At 46.7% G+C, this 23308-nt stretch overlaps 2 protein-coding genes and 3 non-coding genes across 6 annotated transcripts in view; 3 read left to right on the top strand and 2 right to left on the bottom strand.

Annotated features, from left to right (window-relative positions):
- LOC139341332 (LIM domain-binding protein 3-like) overlaps positions 1 to 17194 on the bottom strand; it is a 29593-nt gene extending 12399 nt beyond the window's left edge. For both annotated transcript variants that reach the window (XM_070977818.1, XM_070977819.1), the window contains exons 1-6: positions 17111 to 17194; positions 16770 to 16874; positions 13305 to 13509; positions 3446 to 3597; positions 1302 to 1374; positions 277 to 467 (exon numbers count right to left, since the gene is read on the bottom strand). In XM_070977818.1, the coding sequence (XP_070833919.1) occupies positions 277 to 467; positions 1302 to 1374; positions 3446 to 3597; positions 13305 to 13400 (512 nt within the window). In that variant the 5' untranslated portion in view covers positions 13401 to 13509; positions 16770 to 16874; positions 17111 to 17194. The remainder of the gene's footprint in view (positions 1 to 276; positions 468 to 1301; positions 1375 to 3445; positions 3598 to 13304; positions 13510 to 16769; positions 16875 to 17110) is intronic.
- Positions 6436 to 6509, top strand: trnat-agu (transfer RNA threonine (anticodon AGU)). Its single transcript has one exon. It is a non-coding gene; the product is annotated as a tRNA-Thr (tRNA).
- On the top strand, positions 7005 to 7078 carry trnat-cgu (transfer RNA threonine (anticodon CGU)). Its single transcript has one exon. It is a non-coding gene; the product is annotated as a tRNA-Thr (tRNA).
- trnat-agu (transfer RNA threonine (anticodon AGU)) lies at positions 7447 to 7520 on the top strand. The gene has a single exon. It is a non-coding gene; the product is annotated as a tRNA-Thr (tRNA).
- A 1033-nt stretch (positions 17195 to 18227) lies between the features above and the next one.
- Positions 18228 to 23308, bottom strand: part of opn4a (opsin 4a (melanopsin)) — a 29648-nt gene continuing 24567 nt past the window's right edge. Inside the window, exons 9-12 of the mRNA XM_070977821.1 lie at positions 22701 to 22896; positions 22412 to 22576; positions 21647 to 21706; positions 18228 to 21291 (exon numbers count right to left, since the gene is read on the bottom strand). Coding sequence (XP_070833922.1) covers positions 21133 to 21291; positions 21647 to 21706; positions 22412 to 22576; positions 22701 to 22896 — 580 coding nt within the window. The 3' untranslated portion in view covers positions 18228 to 21132. The remainder of the gene's footprint in view (positions 21292 to 21646; positions 21707 to 22411; positions 22577 to 22700; positions 22897 to 23308) is intronic.

Genomic DNA, 23308 nt, shown 5'->3' with positions numbered 1-23308 from the left:
GAAGGCTGATCAGCTCTGATCATCACGGCCGGATGAACCGTGATGCGTTCACTTACTCCTCTGCGTGCTGAGGTGCATCTGAGGAAAACAAACGTCACCGAACTGAACTGAACACCTGAATCGAATGAAGTGACTTTTGATCTCTAGAATCTGGTGTAAATACGACGTGGTTCTTTAGCTCCCTCTGATCAGGTTTGTGTTTTATTAGCAGCTGTGAAACTCCTGCCATGTTTCCTCCACGTCATCACCTCCTGGGGCCTCTTCGCCTCTACGTACCCCGCAGGCCGCCCCGCCTGAATGGCCGCCATCTCCCTCAGAGTCTCCTCTGAGTACAGGCCGATCGGCGAGTTATACTGCTTCCTCTGAGCCGGGCTGACCGCCGCTTTCCCCCCGGGAGAGTCTGCCTCTACAGGCCCGGAGGAGGCACTGCAGGCCGACAGGCGGCCGTTCACCTGCACCGACTGAGGCTTCAGGTGGAGCAGGAGGGGGGGTCAGGTGTCAGGGGGAGGAGACGGGATGGGAGGGAGCAGAGAATGTTGGGTAACAACTATCAATATCTGATCAATGTGTTTTATAGACAGGTTCTGCTGTAAATGTTGTAAAAATGTCAATATATTTTAAATAAGAGCCTGAAGCAGTCTATATTTTTGCATCTTCATTGATCAATCAATTTTAAAAAGTGTTGATCTCATTTAGACTTTAAAGATTAATTTATTTTAAAAAAATGAATAAAGTCTGTGTGTCTCTGTTGTTTGATGTAAAACACATAAAATCTTAACTTTTCAGGAAAGCTAAAATATGTCATTTTATTTGAAAACCAAACGTCTTCTGGTTCCTCCCGTAAAGGAAGCAGAACAGTCACAGGTGTGTGTCAGCTGGAGATACGAGCTTTTACCAACAGTTTGTGTCTTTCTTCCTGTGACCACCAGGAGGCGCCAGCTCATCATGTTGAACCAGGATGACTGAACCACCTGCCCTCCAGTGTGTGTGTGTGTGTGTGTGTGTGTGTGTGTGTGTAAATTTATCTAAAAATCTGCAGCAGTTCAGAGAAAACAGAGAATCAAAATATGAACGTGTCTCCTTCTCGTCTGTGCTGAGCGATTCTCTGAGTGTTTTTGTTATTTCATTCATCTGTTTACGAGGTTTTCTTCAGGTTTCTTCTGTCATGTGATCTCCAGGCCTCCAAAGTGAAAAAATCAATCACAGATAACATCCGATCAGTTTCATCTCAGGCTGGATCTGAGAACAGCAGACACCTGCGGCAGTGTGCGGCAGTAGAAATGCATCATGGGTGACGTTACCTGTTGGTGAGGGATCAGGGGAACAGCGCCGGTGTCGATTCTTGGTGCAGACATCATTGCGGGACGCTTCGACCTGCAGGGAGACAAACGCAGGTTCTCCTGACGTCTGGTTGACATGACGGACATGAAATGAAAACATGTTCATTTGTTCAGCTGTAAAAAATCCTTCCTGTTCTCAGTTAGTCCTGTTCCTTCATGTTCTTCCTCACTTTCTGACTCTGGCTCCTATGAACGATCTCGACCTCTGAGGGTCGATGTGACGTCAGGCTGCGTTCAGAGAGCAGAGCTCTGAGATCGTTCAGTGCGTGGGTCACTCAACAGTCAAAGAGAGCAAGCAGAAATATGTGGCCTCTGTAGAAACACCTAGAGAAGGAAGGAGGTGAAAAACCTTCAGCTCCAAGTAAGAAAGAGAGGAGGTCAAAGGTCAGAGCTGATTAGAGAAGCTGGTATTCTTTCTTGCTCATCCCGACGCTACAGAACGGCAGAAATCCTTCAACCAACCCGACATCGCTGTGACTGCTGGAGGCATTCATGCTTACTGGACTGTGAACAGAAGCTCTGTATTTAACTGCAGTGACTCTGAAAAAGACCAATATGTCACAGTGTGCACGGACTGAAACGGGACTACATTAAAAAGAGGCTGATGAGACATGATGGACGCTAACATTTGACACAGGACTTCATCTGAAGCGGCGGCACGGACGCTGAGATAAATCTGTCCGTGATGGTTTTCCACAGGCTGTTCTTAAAGGAGGTGAGTTTGGAGGTTTATTACAGTCATTTTCAGAAAAATGACTTGATTGGACTTCCTGCACTGTGTGTTTTCCGCTCTCATCAGAGGAGGCGGCGTGAAGGCCGGCGCAGGTCAAGCAGCTTCTTTTATATGTGCTGCTGCTTCTCATCTATTTGCTGACCTCCTTCTCCCGCAGTCCACCGCAGGCCTCGCTGTCTGCTTTACGCTGACAAAACAAGACGAGCGACAGACAGAAGATGAGAAAAAAGACACGGCAGAGGCTCCTCATCCTCGGCAAACATCTTATCTTCATCGCCCAGAGGGTTTGCCGTGATGAGGCTTCGTGTGGACCGACATTCATTTCCTCACTGAACTGATCAGATCTCCTCTGTCGGACTCCTTCAGGCTACAAGACCCAAGATTTGACTGAGCGCTCTTCTTTTGGTCACGTGACACCAAACAGGCCAACGTCAACATCTGCAGCCGCCGTCTTTCCTTTGTTTCCCAACAGCGTTTAAGCCCGCACGAGATAATCATCTGCCAGCATCCAATAACCACAGGCCAGACTCTGAGCTCCCACTTTAGGAATAACATTAGAGACACTGGTCCCCCTGCAAGTCTATTTTTCTTTCACTCAGAGTTCAGAGGTTTCAGCCGGTGTTGGTTTTGTAGAAGTGGTTGATGATATTCCAATAAATCCAGGTGTCATCAGCATGTCTTTCTGTTGCTGTGCTTCAGTATGACGCTGCCGTGTCTCCTGATGACGCCGGAGCAACTGATGCACCTTTTGCACAGATGTATTGAAGATGTGCAAGATAAACATTTCACAGCTCAACCAGGATGAAAGTGGACGATGAGCTGACCTTCGCTTCCGACATCGCTGCCACGAGACGCTCCTGCAGCTTCGTCCTCCACACAATCAGGAGGACGCATCTGTTCATCACCCACTAGACAGTCCAGGATCTGGTCCAGACTGTGTCCTGCAGCTCTCCTGGCTCGCCGTCCAACCTCTGCAGCTCATTCAGAAAGCTGCAGCAGCCCGGCCGGCGTTCACTTGCCTGCCGTGCTGCAAACAGCTCAGGTCCCTCTGACATGAACGGCAGTTAGTCAAAGTGAGTGAAGTGATTCAATAAAAATCAATACATTCTTATTGAGTCTGATCAGCCTGAACAGAGAACTGTGACAAACAGCGGAGATGAGCGTGAAGAGGAGGATTCACTGTAAGCAGCTGCAGACGTCAGGACGAAGGACACAGTGTCTCCCTCCAACCCATCGGGGTAAAGAGTAAACGCAGGGCAGGAATAAAAATCACCATCAAACACTCTGTCCGTCCCCCTCACTCAGGAGACAAAGACGGAAATGATTCAAATGAGCGGGAACACAGGACATGCTTATTCGTTTCCGTCCTTACTTGGACATGGTGAGCGCCAGGTTGTAGTTGGCCATCTTGATCTTGTTCTGGGCCTCCAGGTGAGTCATCCCCTCGGTGCTGACGCCATCGATGGCGACGATGACATCACCCTGGATCAGGTTACCCTGCGCTGCCTTGCTGCCCGGAGTGATCTGTCCAAACACAAAGACAAAGGTGATGGACACACAGATCAAATCTGGAACATTTTGATTCACTGTTTTTTTTATTGATTTATAACTCAAACACTTTGGTTTTAAAAGACACAAAACACAAACAGACCGCGGCCAAACTTCTGCTTTCATGTCCTGAATGTTGGACTGATGCAGTGACACAGACCACAGGTCAGCGCACATGTTGGTCTGCATGGAAGGATCACTGCTTTCCATGAAATAATCAATCAAATGGGAAAGGAATCAATGAATTAGTCGATGGTTAATATGTCTGCAGGCTTCAGTGCCCTTAATCTGTGTTGACAGAGGCCTTCATCTCTCTGACAATCAGCTGATCTGGTGACTAAAATTAAATTACTGGGTGTTAAATTAGAAAACTGAGTCTGATCAGACTGATAACACGGTCTCTGAGATGGAAAAGGAGCGTCGTTATCTCACAGAAACGATCTGCAGATGTTCCATTTGCTGCTGTGACTGATGCTGTTTGGTTGTTTTTCAGTTAGAAAACTAATGAATTCTGAAAAAGTGAGAAAATCCTTCCAAAATGAACCAAACCAATACGACCTCAGAGGATCAACGGCTGTAAGTTTGACAATAATCTTACTGGGAATCAGATGAACTGGTCTTAATAAACCTGCTCCCTCACCTGTGGAAAACAGCATGTTAGCATGCTAACATTTGCTAACTGGTGCCAAACACACAGTCCAGCTGATGGGAATGTCTTTAGCTCTGCAGGCATCTGGTCACAAACGTTATGTTCACCTGATGGTGGCGCTGCGTGAAAGGTGGTGGAAACATGGTGGCATCTGAACAGGCTGACCCTGTGACCTTTGACCCACAGGGCCTTTGACTCTGCAGCCTCGAGGCCTCTGTGGCGCCTCGAACACAAAGACAGGACACAAGTGTTCGTGTCTGAATGTTAAACCCGGGACAGCTGTCCACACACTGCTAACACCTGCTGAGGGACATCTATTCTCTCTAATTAGTCCTCAAATCCCTCCTGCCCGCTCTGCTCTATCCGTCTCATCACGTCTCCATCATCACTCTATTTCCATCCACAGGCCGCAGTCACCAGAAACCTGCAGCACCGAGCTGATTCTGTACCAACAAGGGTCCAGGCCCGAGAGAGGGAGCACAAACACCTGAGGGATGGATCCAAACTGGAGCTCTGTGAAACAGGAAGAACAGCAGCACTGCAGGTGACCAAGACACAAAGAACCAGCAGCACACTAAGACTGAAACTGAGCACCTGAAACACAAGAACGCAGTTTACTGTCTGCAGTCCAATGCAGTAATACACAGCAGGAATACACAACACGCAATAATACACAATACACAGCAGGAATCTGTGCAACAATACACACATTTATGTATCAGGAGAATAAACAGCCATTAAACAAACACATGGTTCAACACAGGAGGACCAGCTCCTCAGGTCAAGACCCAGCGGTTCACCTGAGACGAGAAGGGGACACTCACTGGACAATGACAATGGACGCAGTCTGGAGAGTGGAGATGCTCCACATGGAGACTCCACAGGGAACATTTAAAGGACTGGAGGGCAGCAGGAACAGGACTCTTGGGGAGTCTGGAGTCACTCTTTAAGGTGCCTGTTCTTGTGGCGCTGTCTTAGTTGGTTAAAGCACCTGTCTTGTAAACAGGAGATCCTGGGTTCAAATCCCAGCAGTGCCTCATCATCAGTTCATTGTTCTGTTGTAGTGTTTGTGACTAACAGCATCTTCTCCTCAGATTATCATTGGTCTGCTCCATTCTCACCCACAGCTCCAATCAAAAAGTTGACAGTTTGGACAAACTGGCAGAACGCAGGTGTTTCCTCTCCCTTCAGTGTCTCCTGATGTTAGCCTTAGCCACCTGTAGCTCTGATGAGTTGTCCTCGAGGCTAATTTGTTGGATAAATATGGCAGAAACATCTTTCTAAAGGGCATGAAGCGCTGACGACACCGAAGAGCTGCAGACCTTTCTTCATGTCCACAAACGAATTGTCTTTGTCTCTCAGAGTGAGCGTTTTAAAAAGTTCAAAAACGACTTTCGTTTTAGCGTCACAATAAACCAGAACCTGCACTGATTTCACACATCAGACCTGAGCGGCAGCACACAGAGGAGCTGAAAACCAAACACCACATTTCCTGTCTGAGGCCCTGCGGGATTTGATGTGTTTTCTACGCCGGAGATACGAGACCACAGCACGTCCTGTCAATCTGAGAACAGAGACTCGTGGGTAATCACGTATCAGCTAAATGGAGATGTCACGGCTGTTTGTCTAAAATCACTGAGTGGAGACCAAAAGCATGACAGAAAGCCTTATTTGGTCACATCCCATGTTGCCACGGCAACAGGAGGCGAGGAGACACTGTGGCTGGATTACAGAGCCACACACACACACACACACACACACACACACACACACACACGAGCGCTGGTACGTCAGCTCAAATCTCTGCAGAGCCTGAACACACAAAGAACTGTTGAGTGGACAGAACGAGAGCACGCTGCAAAAAATACAAGTTTTTATCTGCGCTATCCCACAATGCACTTGGCTTCAGGAGATAAAATCAGACGGGTCAGTCAGCCGTGAGGCGCTTCACTCCTCAGCGCTGTAACACGTGGACAGTACTCTGATCAGATGCTGCTGGGTTCATTTTGTGTTCTTTGTTCTTGAGTCGAAAGCTTAAATTATTTAATGAGTGAAAACACTGAAAACTTCCTGTTTGCAGTTTGTCCAGTACGTCAGTAACATGTTGATGATGGTGAGCGTCCTCCTCACTGCACGTCTGGACAGCAGCTGCAGCAGGAAGCAGAGGCGCTGTGGCTTAGCTGGTCAAAGCGCCTGTCTAGTAAACAGGAGATCCTGGGTTCAAGTCCCAGCAGCGCCTCACTTCATTACTTCTTATTGGATTAAATGGATCGAGGCTGTGAGGTCTGAATCTTCCACTTGGTGTTTTACCCTCCGGCCTCTCTGTCGTCCTGCTTTCCGTCAGAACTTGTGTCTCAGCAGATCCTGCAGAAACACTGGAGCTGAAGATGTGTTGAGTCATTTATGAAGCAAAAACACTGAAAACTCACAACGTGCTGTTTCTTCAATGTGTTGTTTTTCCCTGTTTTCTACAGAATCGGTGCACACTGAATATATTTGGGTTTTGGATTGTAAAACAAGAGATAACAGCTAGTGTGTTTAAACTCACACCACTCGGGACCAGATTCAGGTCAGGAGATCAGCCTGTTGCCTGCTTGGAGTGGAAGAGCCTCTCATTGGCCGTCTGAAACAGGTGACCAATGGCGTGCTTGTACCCACAGCCTCCGGCCGGAGAGGCAGAAGAGTGTGCAAGTGGAAAAAATAGCGGAGGAAAGGAGGGACAAAAAGAAGAGGAGGCGCTGTGGCTTAGCTGGTCAAAGCGCCTGTCTCGTAAACAGGAGATCCTGGGTTCGAATCCCAGCAGCGCCTCAGTGGGTTCAGGCTTTAACTGGTGCTGATCTTCATGAATGAACGCTGAGCCGCTGCTGTGTCACGTTAAAGCCTCCTCTTGTGCTTTTAACTCTTTCTGCTCTGCTCGTGCTCGTTTGCTGACTGCAGCTGATTTCAGGTCAGCTCAGCTTCCACATTATTTCGCCGCCGCCGCCGAAACCACGTTTCTCTTTCAGGAAGCTGCTCACTGAGCTCGAACAATGCGCGGCCTGTCCGGGCTGCGGAGTGGCCCACTTTCCCTCCGAGCCATTCACACTGACCCACATACACCTCACACACTCCGCACACACACCTCCTAAACTCACGCCCATTCATCTCAGGACACAGGCGCTGCCACAGGAAGCAGAGGCGCTGTGGCTTAGCTGGTCAAAGCGCCTGTCTAGTAAACAGGAGATCCTGGGTTCAAGTCCCAGCAGCGCCTCAATCACAAATGATTGTTTAGAGTGTCTCTTTTATCCAAAGCAGAGGAAGGTAACAGATGGAAAACAGGTGCTGAGCTTCCTGACCTGCATCAACAAACAGCTGGACATGCAGATTTTAATAAACATGGTTTTCATGGAGCAGACGCTCGCGGCTTTACCTTCAGTTTTTCTTTAAAGCTCAGCAAACTGGACTAATCAATCAATTAATTAAAGTGTGAAAGTGAAGGTCACTGTAAGCATTACAGCACGGGCAGCTTCTCAGCTTCAGCCTGTAACCTGCATTCATCTCTGAGAGCCTGGAGTTCATCAAACACACACCTGACGGCAGAGTAACTGATAAGACAGGGTGTGTGTGTGTGTGTGTGTGTGTGTGTGTGTGTGTGTGTGTGTGTGTGTGTGTGTGTGTGTGTGTGTGTGTGTGTGTGTGTGCGTGTGTGACCTTCAGAAGCTAAAAACAGCCTCCTGCCTGTCAGCAGCTCTCGGCCGTGCTGCAGGCCTTTCAGCCGGCGGAGACAAATGTCAGAGTGCTGCAGGACGAGGACAGCCATGAAAGATCCACGTCGTCAATTCATTAAGTTCACTCACATTTCTGCTTCAGATCAGCTTGAAAAGAGCGATCGCTCGTCTCTCTGAGGTTGTGTCTCTTTGTCGACCTTCCCATAGAAAATACCCACAGTCACCTCAGACAGAGGTCAGGGCCCAGCTGGGGCCCCTCGGGCCCACCCAGTAATCCATCCTCGCCTGCAGATACCCTGAAAATAAACTCAACTCGTCTCCTTCTCTAACAGACAGCACTGTGATGTAATCTTCAAAAGACGTCTGCGGATCGATCCTGTTTCGCAGGTCTCTGTGGGTCTCACATGGATCGGGGGTTCCCTGATGTGAACCCGTTTGGGATTTCCTGATCTGGATGATCCAGTTCAGCTGTAACAGGAAGCGGGAGCTCACAGAGAGCTGAGTCAGCAGGACGTGTTACAGAGTCGAGTTACTGAGAGTTCAGCTTTCACACAGACTGTAAAACTTTATTAGAGCAGCTCAGGTCGACGCTGAGCTCAAACCTTCTGCTGGTGTGCTTTGTGCATCGCAGCTGGAAACACGAGTCGCTGTATTATAATGGACAAACACTGGAATGAAAAGCAAAGACGAGTTGGACACCTAAGTCCACACGAATGTGCTTTTTTGAAAGGTTTATCGGAGTCCTTCATCCACCCGCAGCACAAACGACATTTCAGTCGTCCCTGCAGCCGCATTAAGAAATGTCAGGACACATCCTGCAGGTCAACGGCAGAGCGAGGAAAACCACGAGACCACTGAAACCTGCGGGGACGTCTGAGGCCGCCGACACAACACAAGATGCTGTTTTCCACACTGACAACAGCCTCGTGCTAACTGCTGGCTAAAAAAGAGACGAGCGATTCGTCCACCACATTTTAAATCTACCGAGGACGTCCGGAGACAAAGTCTAAAGACGTTCAGCAGGTGAAACAGCTTCAGGTTCTCCGCTTCCTCAGAAACAAAGATGGTTAGAAACATTAGGAGCGCTGCCACATACTTTCAGTCGCTGGACGTCGCTCCATCGTGCTCTAATTTGCATATCTGTGACATCATAAAGTCTCTATAAAGCTCGGTGAGGACGAGAGGAGCTGCAGATTCAGCTGATGCGTCTGACAACATTAACAATTGTTAATATACAGATGTGGATCACAGCTGCTTTAAGGAGAAGCTTGTTTCCTTGTTGACACTCTTTGACCAGATTTTGGATTTTTTTTTAGCTCCATAAACTGGCAGCAGCTGTAACAGGAAGATGTCTCCAAGGACGAGCTCCTCAGACCTAAAGGTCAGTGTCTGCTGTGTCTTGGAGAACAGTGTTAATCAATCTGCAGATATGCTTCTGTTATTGATGCTACAGCAGCTGTGAAAACCTGCCTGCTGTCTTCTATATTTCTCCAACTGTCAACAAATCTCACACAAAGACTCAAACCAACAGCACGTCTGACTTCCTGTCTGTGGCTCTCAGCTCTCATTGGTTCCTGCTGAAGACGTTAATCTTTAAAAACATTCATATTTAGTTTCATGTTTAAAAAGCTTCAGTCGTTTCCTCAAACAGCTGCTCACTGTGGTTTTCATCAAACAAACAGGAGGAAATGGAGCATCTGTTGGGACTATTTTCAGCGGCGGATGAATCCACATGTGCTGCTGTAGGGAGTGTTTGTGGCAGCCGGACGGTGTGTGTGTGTGAGTCAGAATAAACCACAGTGTGTGTGTTCATGGTGAGGAACAGTGAGGCTCATCGATGTGTTTTAATGAAGCTCAGAGGAGGAGCTAGCAGCCGTGACTGACACACTGAGCTGTTAGCGGTTAGCATTCAGCGCTGGGTTGAGGCCGAATGTGACAGCTGATAAAACGACAGAGAATATCAGATTTAAGAAAGTCGACTTATCGACAGAAACCAAACAGCCGAACAAACAACGTTCGGTTCACTCACTGTGAACGAGTCCACAGCAGCAGACCTGGACTCCTTCAGCCTCACCTGAACGCTGGTCCCACCGTTTCATTTCTGCTCCCTGAAGCTCAGAGCACGAGGAAACAGCCAGCCGCCCAGCACAGAGGCATGATGGGAAGCGTCCGCCGCCCCTCGCCCGTCCACAAACTCTGGCACTGTCACAAAAGACGGCGGTGCCAGAAAACGCAGCGTGGATTCATTCGGCGAGCTGCTGGCAGATCAGCACCACATGGCACCGCAGAGGGATGGAGGTATTTTTATGAAGGAAGCTCAGCGTTTCTGTGCTCCTCTGTTTATTTCTGTCACTGGGTATCAACATGGCCGCAGTGAAGGTGTGTGTGTGTGTGCGTGTGTGAATGTGTGTGTGAATGTGTGTCTAACAGGCTGCAGCACAGTTCAGGCCGACGGGACAAATCTGAGGCAGACGGAGGATTTCTGGATGATTTAAAGAAAAGTTTTATGCCAGCAGGTCAAACAAATGGACGAGTTTCCAGGAAGCAGCACCTGCTTCATGTACACCTGTCTGCACCTCACACCTGTGCAAACGACCACAGAGGCACAAAACCACCAGCTGTTTACCTCCACCAACCGAAGAGCTCAGAGCTTGTTTTCACAATGTGTCCAAACCATCGATCGATCAATTGATTGATGGAGATGCAGGAGACAAAATAATCTAAAGACACCAGAGGACAACAGACACACTGCAGTACTTATACTTTCAGTACTTCAAGTACATTTTCCTCAGTATGCTTAAATACCTTTAATGAAGTAAGTACGTTAACTTGTACCAGAGTACTTGTACAGTGTGGTATGAGTACTTGTGGACTGACGTTTAATGACCGGCTGAATCTGCCCGACTGTAAACAGCTGTCCAACATGGCCGCCTGATGATGTCATGACGTACTATGAACCACAGAGAGAGACGGAGGGGAAGCTCCTCGTCAGCTGTTCCTGAATGACTGAGACTGCTGTCAGCGTGTGTGTGTGTGTGTGTGTGTGTGTGTGTATGTGTGTGTGTGTGTGTGTGTGTGTGTGTGTGTGTGTGTGTGTGAGCAGCTGCTGGATGTGTCAGTTCAGCCAAAAGTCACCAACTGAAGACAGACAGATGATCAGCTCACTGCAGTCATTCAGACACACTGTGATTGATTATTGATTCATCAAAGCCCTGATCAATACTGCACTCATCTGTCAGGTTGTTTGACCTCAACTGATGCAGTAAAAGTACTAGCTGCAGTCACAGCATCTAAAGTAGATGCTGCAGTACACAGTAGTGGGAAGAATCTAAAGTACATTTACACAAGTTTTCTAGTGCAAGTTTGAGGTACTTGTACTTTACTTGAGTATTTCCATTTGTACTTCTGTTCAACATCACTGACCAACCAAGCTGTTGTTTATTCGAACCACAGAGGGTGAAAATACTGTAACTGGTCCTCACAAAATCACTCTGTTCTTCATACTGGTTTCTTACTGGTTTGCTGTAAGTGCACAGGAAACCAACTCTTCACTGGTTGATAAAAACACCACTAACCTCCACTATGACTCCCACACTGCGCCCCTCAGACAGACGCAGGACGTCACTCTGAGCCAAAAACATGTCGATGAGTTCGTATTGATGGATTCTTAGACTTTAGTCTTTAGTCAATATTTGTTCAATAACTGTCTTCATTAACAGGCCGCTGGGTTAGCTGTTAGCAGCTCCTGTTAGCTCCTCCTGCTAGCTGTGATACTGGAGAAAACTCCGGGGCGTTCTGCATCAGAGCTTTTCCAGGACTAAAAATCGATGCTCTTCAAACCTCCACACATATTTCCACTCAGGTCACAAACATCAGACAAACACTGAGGCTGCCGCCGCTCGGCGAGGAGGCTTTTAACCACATCAACCTGCAGGACGCGCTCTCATTCTCTGAGGTGGTCATACAGCACCTGAGGGGTCAGAGGTCACAGCCTGAAATCGCTACACACAATTACTGCAGAACTTATTGGAAATTTTAAAAAAAGCTTCAAAGAAAACATTCATCAAAGCTGCGCGCTGCTCTGATGATCCGAGCGTGAAAAGCCGTCTGAATCGTTCTCAGTTGTTGGTGATGACTCTTCTCGTTGGATTACACTGATCTGCTCTTTAATGTCGGCGTGTCCAAAGATGTCAAAGTTAATAAGAGACATACACTTCATCGTAAACGGTGGGACGGAGAAAACAAGTGATAAGAAGATGTTCAGGAACGTGTTGGTGGTGTTCTGTGCGTGTCCTGCAGGACGTCACGTCCTCTCAGTCCACCACAGGAAACTCATCCACAGCCCTGAAGACCTGCACATCTTCCTCCTCATCAACATCCACCACCCTCTGCACGTTACGTCAAAGAAGAGCAGCGTTTTACTCCTGGAAGTCTAAATCACCAGCAGGCAGCAGGCAGCTGGCAGAGGGAAGGTCAGAGGTCAAAGGTAAACCACTCTGACAACAAATGCAGCGAATTCTCCTGTGAGCCCAGAAAGAGAGGAGAGGTAGAGGAGGGTTTTCTCTCCCTGCCTCTGCTCTATTCAGAGAGATGAGGCTGTGAAACCAACACCAGCTCCAGTTTTAGGCCTGCAGCTCTGCTTTCAGCCTCCCTGACAGCTCCTGGCAGCCGTCACGGTGGCCGCCGGGGGCCGCCGGGGGCCGCCGGTCTCACCCTGACAGGCGAAAGACGAGGTCCTGAATCATCCACCAACCGGTTTATTATCAAAACATATCAGGAAAAGAAGCAACAATCAGCATGAAACAGGAAGCAGAGGACAGAAACCAACCCAGACAAACCGCTTCAGACCGGCTTTAAAGGACTTTTTACCAAAACATGGCATGACGTTAGATTCCCGCTCCCTCTCCTCTGAGCAGCCCTCACTTTCCATTCATTTCGACGGAGAGGAAAACGCGATTATCCCACTGATTTCACTCAAATCCCACAATAATCAACGCGAACAGGAAACAACGGCGGCCTTCATCACAAAAATCATCACTTGAAATCTCTATTTTCTCCAAACAAGTGAACAAATCTGACAAATCAACTTGATTCAGCTGTTTTCTCAAAGTTTCTCTTGATTGGAGAGCGCCAGCCTGCCTCAGTCTAATGAATGGAATCCATCATGAATTTGTTTAATGTCCATAAAAATCAAAAGTTTCAGGTTTAGAGACGAGACAAACGTTCATCCAAAGGGAGGCCAGGCCGTCTGAGCTCCGAGCTGCTGATGAAGCTGTCGAATTTGAGATTCCTGGATGAAGAAATGTGTTTTAGAAGCAGTGTCTTACCCTGGAGATGGTCAGCGGCATGTTGAAGTCCTTCCCGCCCTGCAGCCTGAAGCCCCAGGGGCCGGGGCCGGGCAGCGACACGGTGTAGGCGCTCATTCTTCCAACGGAAAGATCCCCCGAAACGGACGACGGCGGTTTGACCAAACTTTCTTAAAACCCCACAGCTGCTGGAGGGATGGGAGCGAGGGCCGGCGCCGAGTAGCCTCTGAAAGGACACAGACAACAGGATGTGAAGCAGGTGAGGGAGGAGGAAAGACACCTGACATGAAACGGAAAAATGAGACGAAAGCACCGACCGAAACTCCGAGAGGAAGACGAGAAAGAGCGAAAGAAGAGGAAGAAGCTGAGGGAACAGAAAGAAGAGGACCTGCCTGCTCAGAGGAGCTGAAGTGACAGCCTAAGAATAGCCACAGATAGCACTGTTGCATTGTGGGGGGTGTAGGGGTGAGGCAGGGTGAGGCGGGTGAGGCAGGCCAGGGGGCTTGAAGGGAAGAGGAGGGGGGGTGGACTTATATGGCGTGAAAGGGGACACCCGGTATGCCAGGCTCGCCGTGATTCACCGGGGCTAATATAGACCCAGCAGATTCTTCTAGACTCACCCCTCCCTCACCCCTCTTCTTTCCCCCCTCGTTGTTACGCCCAGGGTTTCCCTTGCACCCAATCAGGGGCGACGCCACAAACCGTCTCATTATCTTGGTGGTGATAAAGGCGAAACAGAAAGGTCACCAGCTAAGTGGCTCCGATAGCTCAAAGGTCAGCAGCAGATGGGTTATCACAGTAAGTCACGGGTTCAAATCCCCCCACACGTCACTGCCGAAGGTCCCGACAGCAAGGCATCAAACGGCTGCACCGGATCCGCCTGCCAACCAAACACTGGGACTGAACTGACCGGTTCATATTTTAACTTTGAGAAGGCAACAGGCACTGTGAAAATGTACGGTGGCCCTGAGGGTCAAAACACAAGGACATTTCAGAGAACACATCCAAACTTTACAGGATCAGGTTCTTCTTACTGCCTCTCCTGACCAAACACTGGTTCTGCTGAGGCGGATCTGGACGTGACCTTGACGTTATGAAGAGGAGCGATTTTTCTGCAGATAAAACGACCCGCTGCCGTAACGGAAACGTCAACGTTCAGCGTCGCGATGCTGAACGTTGACGTTTATGTTACGGCTGTTTGCTCGGTTACAAAGGTCCAGTGAAACGCCACTAAAGACGAGGATCGTCACTAAACAAGACGGTACGATATTCACCTTCAGCGGTCTAATGTGAAACTGTTAACGTGGCTTTGTTACGTGTTTGTCGTGTTGCTTGAAGCTGCTGTTTTAAATCTCTCACCACAGATTTAAAACAGCTGATGTTTCATCATTTCATCGTTAGCAAAACATTTTTCCTATGGTTTTTTTTTGTTGTTTTTTTCATTTTTGTCAATTTCTTGCATTTTTCATCCTTATGAACACCAATTTTTGGTACCTTGTTCCTTGTGGTGTCTCGGTTTGATCAATTTCAGAATAAAGGCAGAACATAAAACATCGCATTTTGAGTGTTTTGAGCTTCCTATGCAGAAAATCACTTCCTGCCCTCCATCTGCATTTCGCACCACATCAAAAGAGTGACGTGACGTCAACAGCCTATTAACCCTTTGCTAAGCCCCTCCTCCAAACAGCAGCTGTGTATCAGAGTAAAATATTTATTCCTGAAATCACAGAACGACTGATTGACGTTTATAAAGTCACTCCCTTAATTAATACAGTTTCATAACAGCAGTCACACTACAAACAGCCTGCCTGTGCACAGATGTATGTCAGGTTAATGGTCTTTTATTTTGGAAGGTGCTAACAGCAGGTGAGAATTCCATGACATAAACACACACACACACACACACACACACACACACACACACACACACACACACACTCTGCTGAGCTGTCAGCAGTGTGAGGCTTCATGTAAAGGTAACAGAAACATTTCTATTTCCTCACATTCAACTACAAACTTTCAAACATCAGGAAATCTCTGTTCATTTATTAGATGTTCAGTGTCGAAACTGAAACAAGGGGTCGATTAATTGATCATTCGAAAATTAACAGCTGATCGATTAATTGTTTAAGTCTTTAATGAAACACAAGTGTCAGATATTTGTTGTTGTTGTAATATTTGCTGCTCTCCTATCAGTGTAAATGGCGCGTTTTGGGTTTTTTGACTGTTGGTTGGATAAAAACGCTTTTGCAGTTCTTCCAGCTCCAACCAGTCAACCAGTCTGCTGAACTGGTCTGGTCTGCCAGCTCCCACTGCCACAAACTGGTTAGAAATGCTGCTGGGAGCTTCCTGCACTTTGAATAAGATGATAATGAAAAATTATCTTTTGCAACATTTCATTAAATTTAAATAAAATGTTAACGTGACGAGCAGAGAACCTCTGCGGTGATGACACACAGCACATCTAATATAAAGTACTTAAACGTGTCTGTCTTCAGCTCCTCTGCACAGGCTGATCCCAGAGCAGCCTGATCTGCTCAGCCTGTTAAATCACAGCTAAGTTTAGACGCCTTTGTCCCGGACAGGAATCTGATGGGAGACAGATTTCCCAGCGTGCAACGGACCAAAAACTCACGTTTACATCCAGAGTTACTCACCAAACGAGCTGTTCCTCAGAGGATGAACCCTTTAGATTTGACTGAGCCCATGACCTCTCCTCTAGCGCCACCGCCAGGACGTCGAGAACAGATAACTGTTGGACGCTGGAGCAGATTTAGACTGAACGTATTGTTTTCAGTTCTGGACGGCAGGATGAGACTCACCAAGAGGCAAAGCCATTCACAGTTATATGAGCAGGCTGCGTGTGTGTGTGTGTGTGTGTGTGTGTGTGTGTGTGTGTGTGTGTGTGTGTGTGTGTGTGATGACAGGGGAGGGCGTGTGACAGCGGATCTCTATCTCAGCATTAAAAACACGTAAGTGATCTCAGAGAACTTGTGAATAGTTTGTCATTTTAAACAGCTTCTTAATTGAGCTGCCTCGTTAAGCTAAAGGTCACTTCAGTAAATAATACAGAGGAGTGTGTGTGTGTGTGTGTGTGTGTGTGTGTGTGTGTGTGTGTGTGTGTGTGTGTGTGTGTGCGCTATTCATCAGAGGTGGAGAGGAAGTATTCAGATCCTTTACGTCAATAAAGTATTAATACTACGCGATAAAAATACTCTGGTAGGAGTAAGAGTCCTGCATAGATTTTAGTTTCGCTATTTCCTGTTTTATGTTGAAAGAGTTTCTCCTCATGTCTCCTGTTTTCTTTTACTTCCTGCCTGTCTGTCCAAAAGTCAGATATGGAGATAATCTCACGTAACAAATGTTTGAATTTCAGCTGATTGAATCAAATCACCAAAACCTCAGATGAAAACAAACTAAAGTGTGCGCGCGTGTGTGTACACACAAAACATGTTTCCACACACGTGTGAAGACAGCTGTGTTCACCTTGTATCTCAGGTGATCTGCAGACACCGCCCACCTGCTCCTGCCGCCTGTGGGACTCTGCTCCGCCCAGCAGGGCCGCTCCGTGCACGGAACCCAGCGTACACCCTGAAAAGAAACGGGACGGATGAAACTCTAAACCCGCTGAGATGCTTTCAGGCCTCAAAACCGAACCAGCAGCAGCCGCAGCGGGTGGAGGCTGCCGGTCAGACCCGGGCCGGCGGCGCTGTGAGCCGGCCGGGCGGTGCAGCCTGTTGCTGCTGCTGATGAAGGCGGATTAGAGAGGAGAGCAGAGGCACGCGGCGGGCGCGAACAGGTGGGAAACGGTGTGAAAGGTGAGTTACCTGCCGCCGCTCTTTCTCCCCCTGCAGCTCCGCGAACCGTCGACGGACAGCCTGCGGTGATCCGGCTCCGGTGCCCGGCCGGGCAGAGAGCAGGCGGGGGGCTGAGGGGACGGAGGGGTGTTAACGGTGGATTTTCATTAGCAGGGCTTTTATTTAAAGAGGCAGGAGTCAGCCTGAAGAGGCCTGGCAGAGCAGAGTTTGACAGGTGAAGTCTTCTCTGTTCTGTAACTTCTAATGAGTGAAAAGAGATAAATGTTTAGGACTCGTAGTTAATAAATGCCGGATCAATAAATAAAGCTCTTTTGAAGCACAAAATGCAAACTTATTCATCAAACATCAGTGAATTAAGTACCAGTCTGATTCAAAGAATTAAAATAAAATGAAGTGAAAATGTTTCACTCACATTTCACCCTCATCCTTTTGACAGCTCAGTTTTATGACGCTGGGTTCAGGCCTTCGCGCAGGACTGACAGGAAATGATGCAGCAGGTGATCCATAGTTATAGTTTGTAATTAGATCTGATAGATATCAGCCTCACTGTTCACTGTGGATTAAGATGCTGCTCATGCCAACACACCTGCTGCTGCTTCACGTGAAACCTGGGGTGTGTTTTATTTTGAAGTCACAGGAAACACAGTGTGTTGACACAGAGGTTAGCGCTAACTGTGGGTCAATACAACAAGTTAATGGTTGTTTTAGTCTTTTTTGTCATAAATGTGTGAGAGTAATGGACGGGCGCCTCGTGCTGCGTCCTGCTGTGGTTGTTGGACTGTTCAGATCTTATAGGAATGTGTTTATTCACTCTCTGGTAGAGTTAAATAAGAGGATCAAACCAGCATGGAGCTCCAGCCAGCAGCCAGTTAACTTAGTCTGGCCTCAGGACAGGAAACAGGGAAACAGCTGGACTGACTCTGTAACACCTCATAACATCTCTAAAGCTCACTGATTAATGCAACATATCCCATTTATTTAATCTGTTTAAAAACCAAAGCATAAAAGTGATGAATTTGTCTTCAAATCAGCAAATTGTCACGTGCACATTATGTATGTATGTCACTTTAAAAAAGTCATTTCTGTCTCTGCAGTGATGAAGACACAAACAGTGTTTCACAATGAATACAGTGAATATTAGATATTTATTTAGAATAATAAATAAGAGAAACAGCGAAGTAAACAGGAGGAAAAATCTACAATAAATCATCTTCCTGCTTTCAAACACCAGTCTTTCAGAAACTTTAATACACAAGAACTAATATAACAACCACCTGCATTAACATTCAGTATCAGTGCTGTATGTTCAACACTGTCGGTATTAACTGCATCATATTGCTGCCACATTATCCCCCAACTGTACTCTGTGCATTTGGATGATCGGGGTTTGTGTTACTGGAGGCGTCAGAAAGAAGCTGTAAAGGTTTGAAGACCTGTCAGTGAATATAAAAACTATTTAAAACTCCAAATACTGAACAAAGCTGTCGCAGCAGCTTGGAAGTTGTGTGTTTGTGAGTGTGTGAGCTGAAACAGTTGCATTCAGGTTCAGTTTAGCTAAAGGTCAGCTCATTCAGAAATCAGCCGTGTTTAGGTCCTAAAGCATTTTGATGAAGGTGAGCTAATATGTTAGCTTAGTTCCACTTGGCTAATGGTTCAGTTTAGCCACAGTTTTGGGTCTGTTTCGTGAATTGTTTAACTAATCCTATCTTAATTATTCAATGCTTTGATTTTGCCATTAAACAATTTGTATCACTAAGAGTTCAGATTAGCACCAACAAGAACACATCGACACGACTTAAGAGACTCAGTTTAGCTGTAACTTCAATGAGAAGTTAAACAGCTTAAGTCCATTTAACGAATTGTTCAGTTTCAGGTTTGTTAACAGTTTAACTCCTTAAATATGTTGATAAAGGTTAGCTAATGACTTAGCTTAATTTCACTTGGCTAATGCTTCACTTTAACAGCTAAAACATTCTGTTTAGCTTATAGTTTAGCTACACAGCAATGAAACAGTTTAGTTCATGATTCAGCTTTGCTGCTAAAACAGTTTGGTTCAGTTGAGTGAAGTTTTCAGTTTAATCAGGTTTTGTCACGTCTGTTATTTTACAGAAACATTCAAATAGACTCTTAGTGAATGTACAAATAACTTTACACAGACCCTGGTTTACCAGTCGCTGAGCTACAATCAACAATTATGTCCCTTTTCACCCCCCGTACTAACACTAACAATCACATTCCACTACACTGCCCTTCAGCAACACATACACTTTAAATATGCAATCAAGAAAAGTAAAGAAACACGAACAGAAAGAAAACAGACACAGAACAACACCAGACTGCAGGGAAACCTTTAAAAACATTTAAAACGTCTGGAAAGTAATGAAAGTGCATTTGCAGGCCTGCTGGGCTTTCAGACTTCATACGGAGAAATTAATTCAAACAGTTTGACACCCTGGAAAATCTGACTGTCATCAAATCCAGATTTTCAAAAACTGATATCAAATAAGTAGATGGAAAAGAGTGAAAAAATATATTTGAAAGAGGATTTTCTCAAATATTGCACAGTTCCTTGAAGAGTTTTCTGTTAGTCGTTTCTGTATCTTGGATTATGAGTTTGGTTGTGGTTGCTGGAGTGTAAAAATCCCCAAATCTGAACGAGAAGGACTGAGCTGCTAATGTTCACAATAATGTGGGCTAATGCTAACTAAATGGCCGTTGTATGCAGTTGGCAGCCTGCTAGTCACGAGGCATGCTAACGTGTTTACATGCTATGCATTTCAGCTTCTGTTTAATTCGTTCCTTATACTTTCACAATTGTGTTTTTGGTTTTGGAGAGGGCCTTAGCGTTGTTTTAAATTTTGGTTCAATGTAGTATTTAGCTTACTACCAGAGAATCAGAACAACTTCCTGTCACATGACTCTGCAGACTCAGGACTGAGCTAAAAAAACAGATAAATGAATCAAAAGCAACAGACAACAATGACACAAATAGGGTTTGTAGAAAAATCACATGATGCAAAAACAGTCCATCTCATACAATCATCACATTAATACTTTGCTTTTCCCTGAAACACTTTGCTAAAGGGACCTTCAGCTGTCTCAGAGGAACTCACCTGAAAAGAAAACTACAACAATAAGAGACATTTTTTCTACCTTTTGTCCGTCTGTATCATCTATCAGGGACGAGAAATCAGGCGCGGGAAGATTTTTCTTTAAAGTCAAAAGTAGATAATTGTTTGGCTTCAGTACAACAAAGAACAATTTCATATCACGTCTTCTCCTCATACAGGGCTCATACAGCCGCAGGTGTTTCCCTGAATTTGCCTGATTAAAGCTCTTCTCTGGACTGTGTGGACGCTCTTACACCAATTTCCATCCGATGGAGGCGATCGTGCCATTCTAGCGCCGAGTCTCTTTTTGACGGACGAGGCGTTAATCTGCACAGAGCAGATGGAGCCAGACAGGAAGTCAGACACAGGAATACTGTAGAGAATCCGGTAAATTTTCAGAATAAAACACCCTGTGCAGACTCTTCAACAATAAAGACAAAACAGACAAAAGAGGAAACCGTTTAACTACGAAGACTATTTACACGTGGTAGAAATACAAATATCGAGGAAAAATGACCAAAGTTAACAAAATCAGGCAGGAAAAACGCTCAGCTTCTGAAATGTGTCCGACGGGGTTTGCAGCCGTGTGGAGGACGCAACAAAAACACGTTTCATACGGATGTCACAGAGATCCGGTTCGGTGAATCTCTGAATTATGCAGAGACTTTGAACTTATTAGTTTGTATCTACGGAAACACAGAGGTCAAATCAGCCAGAATTACTGAGCACACCTGACTTCTGGATCGATAATTCTGACGTTACAAGACGCCGTCACGTCCACTCTGATCTGGGCTTCGACACCTCAGCTGACCATTTTTTGTATTTCTAAATTTAAAACGTGACGTCTGAGCTTCAGGTCTGTGTGTTTGAGCTCTAGACAGAGGTGAGCTGTCAGAGGGCTGCAGGTGAGAGGGCGGGGCTCTATCCAGACCCCGCCCTTGTGTTGTTGTTGGCCGTCTTGGGGCGGGCTGTGCAGGAACCTTTCCGTCCAATGGGAAGGAAGGGGCTGGACTCCGAGGTGATGACGATGCTCGGGATTCGACCAAGAGTTCCTCTCATCACGTGTCCCTCTGCAAAATCCTGTCAGGGAAATACACGCATTATCTCATCATTTTATTTCATGAATTATTCCACTTTTAACTCATTAAAAGTTGAATTTAATATTCAGAAGTACGTTTTCATTGGTGTATAATCATATGAAAATCTGAATCAGACCAATCAGGCTAACAGAGGTCTCCAACCAAAAAGGAAAAACCTCGTATTGAAACTGGGCTGTAACTCTCAGATGAACTCTCATTTCATCCTTTAGGGGGCGCTCTGAGCCTGTTTTTTGGTGTAATGTCTGCAGTATGTGATTAACTGTCCATTAGAATTGTTTTATTTTATTGTGTTTTCTTTATCGGGCCCAGTGAGCAGATCGTTGGACTGTACTCACATTCGGGATGCTGCTGCGTTCACTGACTCCTGCTGAGGAGACGTCAGTGTCGTAGGACATCTGGAAGAGAAACAAATGAATTTAAGTCCATCATTAACTGATTAACCAGCGTCCTGCAGCGGCAGCCGTGATGGTCGTCCTCCCCTTCAGCACTTCCTGTCACACTGAATGCAGAGGACCAGTCATCAAACTCATCTCTGATCAGTTAGCCAGAATTTGAATACGCCCCTAAAAGAACTGAGTCGCTGATTAAGATCAAAAAGAGAAGAGGGTTTTCTGATCCAGCTGAAAAGCACATTGAGCAGATTAACATGAACAAGAGACACAAAACAGCTTCAGGTGACCCCCGAAACGAACGCCACTCCTTCTGACTCCTGAGTTCAGCGTTCATGATCTACAGGAGAAGTCTGTGGGCGTCACGCTGCTTTAATCCGCCTCCAGCTGTTTTAACGCTGCCTGAAGGTCGTCCAGGACAACGTTTCAAGCCTCAGTGTGCAAATCTTCTCTTACTTCTGCCCTCATCCCCTTCAGCTGTTCAAGACCCTGATTGGCTGAAAACATCCCAAACCTCTGCTCAGTTAAAGACACCTGTGGAGTTTGGAGCTGCCGACGCTGTGCAGAGATGATGTTATCAGTCAGTGTGGAGGCAGTGACCTCGGTGAGCAGGTGTAAAAGTCTGCTTCACGAGGGGGATGGACAGGTGGAGCTGAGAAGCGGCACATCATCATCATCATCATCATCATCATCGTCAGGACAGAGGCTTACCTTTTCAAAGATGCCCGAGTCGTGGCTCTTCATCTTGGACTTGAAGCTGGAGGACGGTTTGAATTCGGGGAGCTCGGCGGTGTCTCTGCTGATGTCACAGGACACCTGGCGGCTGGCGGGTCTGGAGCCCATACTGGACAGATCAGCCTCGGTATCTGTTAAGCCCTGCAGAGGAAAACACACACTTTGATGCACACAGAGGACACACACACACACACACCCGAGCACCTCCCTCTCCGGCTTCAGCGTACAGTTTTACATCACTCAGCTCAAAAGGATCCAAGCTTACCGATTCGCTGTCAGAGGCGGAAGAGAGGCGGGACTTCCCGTTGCTCTGCCTTCTCAGTTGGCTGCTGATGTCGGAGGTCTGGCTGGTCACCGTGGAGCGACGCGTCGACATGAAGCTGCTGCTGGTCGAGCGGAGGTCACGCTGACGGACGCAGAGCAGGACGCCGAGACACGGGATGTACTTGGCTAACGCCAACCTGGACGGAGACAGACAGGGCAAACGAGCGTCTGTGGTTAGTTCACTGTCTGTAATAACAGCAGGACAAACAACGTCTGTGGTTAGTTCACTGTCTGTAATAACAGCAGGACAAACGAGCGTCTGTGGTTAGTTCACTGTCTGTAGTAACAGCAAAAGAATAACCAGGCTGTTTTCCAGAATGTTGAACTGTCCCTTTAAGACGTTTCAGGACAGTTTTAACTTTGTAGAACTGAAATGTGTTTATTTGATGTCACATTATGAACGAGTCAGTTTATTCAAGGTCAACACAATGTTACGTGATGCTGTGGTATAAAACAGATGTCTGCAGTTATGTAAGATCTTTTCTTTTCATTCTGCAGCTTTAACATCTCTTGCATCCACCCTGTGTGTGTGTGTGTGTGTGTGTGTGT

This window comes from Chaetodon trifascialis, chromosome 13 (assembly GCF_039877785.1).
Source record: "Chaetodon trifascialis isolate fChaTrf1 chromosome 13, fChaTrf1.hap1, whole genome shotgun sequence".
Taxonomy (NCBI): domain Eukaryota; kingdom Metazoa; phylum Chordata; class Actinopteri; order Chaetodontiformes; family Chaetodontidae; genus Chaetodon; species Chaetodon trifascialis.
The sequence above is the reverse complement of the archived record's forward strand: the minus strand, read 5'-3'. Positions and strand labels throughout refer to the sequence as shown.